At 50.1% G+C, this 3,722-nt stretch overlaps 1 protein-coding gene across 1 annotated transcript; it reads right to left on the reverse strand.

The window, feature by feature from the left end:
• Window positions 1-1,086: 1,086 nt before the first annotated feature.
• Window positions 1,087-3,021, reverse strand: C3H2orf92 (chromosome 3 C2orf92 homolog). The gene is made up of 2 exons (XM_027965796.3): window positions 2,877-3,021; window positions 1,087-1,462 (listed from the first exon to the last, which is right to left on the reverse strand). The coding sequence occupies exons 1-2, from the start codon at window positions 3,008-3,010 to the stop codon at window positions 1,330-1,332; spliced, it is 267 nt and encodes an 88-aa protein (XP_027821597.2). The 5' UTR covers window positions 3,011-3,021; the 3' UTR covers window positions 1,087-1,329.
• Between the last annotated feature and the right edge of the window lie 701 nt (window positions 3,022-3,722).

Raw genomic sequence — 3,722 nt, forward strand, 5'->3', positions numbered from 1 at the left:
CTGATAAAGGCTTAATTTCCAAAATATATAAGCAGCTCTTATAACTCAGCAACAAAAAACCAAACAACCGAATTAAAAATTGGGCAGAATATCTAAGTAGACATTTCTGCAAAAAAAAGAAATACATGTGGCCAACAGGCAGTGGCAACCCATTCCAGTATTCTTGCCTGGAAAATTCCATGGACAGAGGAGCCTGGCAGGCTATAGTCCATGGGGTTGAAAAGAGTGGGACATGACTGAGTGACTAACACTTTCACTTTCAACAGGCACACAAAAAGATGCTCAACATGGCTAATTTGAGAACTGCAAATCAAAACTATAACGAGGTACCACTTCATACTGGTCAGAATGGCTGTCATTAAAATGTCTACAAATAACATGCTCCTCATAGATGTCTTGGGCCAGGTCCCCCCATCCCTTGATTGGGAACTTTGCTTAGGCCACAGCCCTTTCTTGAAACTCTGACCTCAGATTTCGCTCCTGTCCTTGTTCTTCCCAGAATGACTAAGACCCAACCCCAAGAGTGTGCCTGTGGGCTGGGCTCCCCCATCGCCCCTATCACATTCCCAGACATAAGAAGGTGTGCGTCCCCTTCAGGTGACATGGGAAGGCATGGACGGCACCTGGAGCACGTGTCCTGAGGGACCCCTGTGGCCACAAATGCAACTGTAGGGCAACCTCCTCCAGCCTCAGGAACCCGCTTCCAGGAGACAGGAAGGTATCATCCTTCTCTCCGGACCCTGCCTCCCAGTGTAGGGGCAAGAACTGCCTGAGCTATAATGGCCACTCTCTTGCTCTTGCAACACCAACCTAAGTTTCCTCTTCCCTCCTGTCTCCTCTGGACCCCAAGCCTCAGACCCTTAGCCCCTTTAGTAATGGAGACACAGAGGCATAAACTGACTACCAGAGAGCTTCAGCTGGCTGTTTGCATGTTTTCAGAAATCTGTGATAGCCATGCCTGATTCAAATATCTCTGATTGCCTCGTGTATTTTAGTATCACCTGGATATTAGTTGTTCAATTCATATCTGTTCAATGAATGGCTGAAAAAAACTAACCAATGTTTTAATAAATAAATAAATCCATTATTTTGTCAGGTTAGTCTCTGGGGAAACGTGCTAAGCCTCCTGTATTAGCCATCAATGTTGTTACCATTATGAGCAATCTGTGGTCAAAACTGTTTTCTTGGTCCATTCAAAACTGAGAGGAAAAGGTACATGTTTTAGGGTGCACCTCACAGCCAGAAATCCAAATGCCTTTCCACGCGTCTGGATGGAGAATCGCCTCACGTCGCAGCTTTAGGTGCTGGTGCCTGGGCTCACCACCTGGCTTAGATACCGGAATTTAACTTCAACCGTTTCTGTTTTCCTGCATGTTTTTTGGTCTTCTCGTCTTGAGACTTTTGCCACCAAGTCTTTCCATTCATTATAAAAATATTGTATGTGATGTCTGCCGGAGAATGCCTAAAACAAAACACACAGAAGCTGTACTCCACAGCTAAATGCGTAGCAGTTCGCAACGTCTATTCCTTGGGAGGCAATAGAGGCTGACATTTCTGAGCGGGGCGGAGTCTGAGTACTACCCATCAGAAAGGTGTGCCATGTGTGAAATTCATTTTGCCTCTGGGAATTATGGAGCCTCTGGAAATGTCCTCCCCCATCCTCAACTTTCTCATAACCAGCCCAGGCTCCTCACAGCTTTGCTTCTTGTCTTTGGAGAGGAGCCGCAGCCTTCACTACTTCTTTTGACACTTCTGAAAGACCCAGGAAGGAAATGGTGAGTCTGATGGATAGGCCCCCGTCAGAACCATGAAACGGGTCAAGTTTATTCCCAGGAGCTCTTTCAATCTTCTCTCTCTAACATTTGCCATATTCAGGGCTCCCCTTTCACTTCAAGGGACCCGCTGCTGCCTCAGAGGAGAAAGGTGTGTGGTGGTGGTGGTTGGCCTGAAAGGGTTATTGGTCCTGGGAGCCTCGGCATTTTACAGGACACTTTTAGGGAAAGCCGTGCCATTGTGGTAGGGAAATGTAAACACTGCACCATGGCCCCCTTTCCCTGTGGACAGGCTGAGTATCCAACACAGTGGTGGGCAGGACCTGAGCGGCCCTAGGAAGCTGCTCTTTCCCGTGTGTGTCCCAAGGGATGCAGACTGAGGCAGATAACTTCGAGGTACCGCTACTGCAAATGCATAAGGTTGTAAACCGTTTGTTGTGCCTGCTCCTGGTCAGAGCCACTGTGCTTGAGCTCTCCCATCGGGGGGATAACTGAGGGATTTATCAGCTAGCACAGGAGGACACTAGTCAAGACGGCCACAGTTGGAACAGAGTCCTGGAGGGTTCCCTGCTGTGCCAGACATTAATCCCTCCTTTGCTGGGTCATGGGGAAGACTGGGAAGTCTGGGGAGGTCCTGGGGAAGGGGCTGTTTACCAACCAGTAGAGGCATCTTTCAATACTCTACCAACCAGCGCTGCTGCAGGAGCGTGAGCGAGCCTCTCCTCTCCTCCGGAGCCTCCCTCCCCACACTCCCGGAGCTGGGCCTTTCCATTCCTTTCTGCCCCCACGATCCTGTTTTCTGACCTTTCCGCCAGAGGCTGTCCCTTCTCCTCTTTCAGTGGCCCTCAGCATAAGAAGCAGTGTGGCCTGATCTGTGGTGGCCTTCAGAGGCCAGGACGGCCCAGACCAGGAAACCCCAAACCCAGCTGTGCATCAGAACCAAAGGCAGGGTGTCCAGGAAGCACGCCAACCAGTGCTGACACACAACCAGGCTCGGAGGCCCCGCCCTCCCCTGGGATCCGGGGTCAGAGGACGCTCTGGGCCGACGCTGGCACAAACACCTGTGGGCTCCTGGGAGGAAGGCGGGCGCTAAGAGCCACTCACAGCGACTGTCTCTTCCTGATGTACGTGACCAGTGCCAGCAGCAGCAGCGCCGTGGCCGCGACAATTCCCACCACTGAGACGGCGGCGACGATGATGTTCTTCTGGAGGAACTGCAGAAGCTGTGAGCACGGCATGCCCCTGCTTGGAACATCTAAGTGAGAAGACACACGGCCGAGTCAGCAGAGAGCGGCCATCCCATACACACCCGTGGCACAGCCTGTTGGTTCTGCTTGGAGCCCAGGTGAAAACCTCAGCTGCTGGCTCCAGGGGTCCTCTTGGGGAAGCAATGGGCTACACTTAGGGAAAGACCTTCATGACCTCTTTGGTGGTGAAGGTGAGATGCTGAGGGTATGAGTTAGCGAGGAGCCAAGCGACCGGTTTGGAGGAGGCGAGGAGAGAAAAAGGTGAGAGTGAAGATGGAGGGAGGGGGTAGGACCACCATAGGAGGTGAAAGTCCTGCCGCGATGGCTTTTAAGAAAGAGAGTAAAAACCATTAAAAAGGAGTGAGATAATGCTGCTCCCAGCAGCATGACTGGACCTAGAGATGGCCATACTGAGTGAAATAAGTCAGACGGAGAAAGACAAATACCATACGCTACCACTTACATGTGGAATCTAAAAAAAATGATACAAGTGGACTGATTCACAAAACCGAAACAGACTGACATAGAAGACAAACGTTTATGGTCACCAACAGGGGGGCAGCAGGGATAAATCAGGAGTTTGGGATTAGCAGATATACACTATTATATATGAACTATATAAACAACAAGGCCCTACTGTATAGCACAGGGAACTATATTCAATGTCCTATAGTAAACTGCAATGAAAAAGAATCTGAAAAAG

This window comes from Ovis aries, chromosome 3 (assembly GCF_016772045.2).
Source record: "Ovis aries strain OAR_USU_Benz2616 breed Rambouillet chromosome 3, ARS-UI_Ramb_v3.0, whole genome shotgun sequence".
Taxonomy (NCBI): Eukaryota; Metazoa; Chordata; class Mammalia; order Artiodactyla; family Bovidae; genus Ovis; species Ovis aries.

Bases quoted from the DNA above. Each gene is read 5' to 3' on its own strand.
- C3H2orf92 (XM_027965796.3), bottom strand. From the start codon at position 3,010: ATGCCGTGCTCACAGCTTCTGCAGTTCCTCCAGAAGAACATCATCGTC. The intron at 1,463-2,876 runs GTGAGTGGCTCT...GTTTTGTTTTAG, and splicing joins ATCAGGAAGAGACAGTCGCT to GCATTCTCCGGCAGACATCA.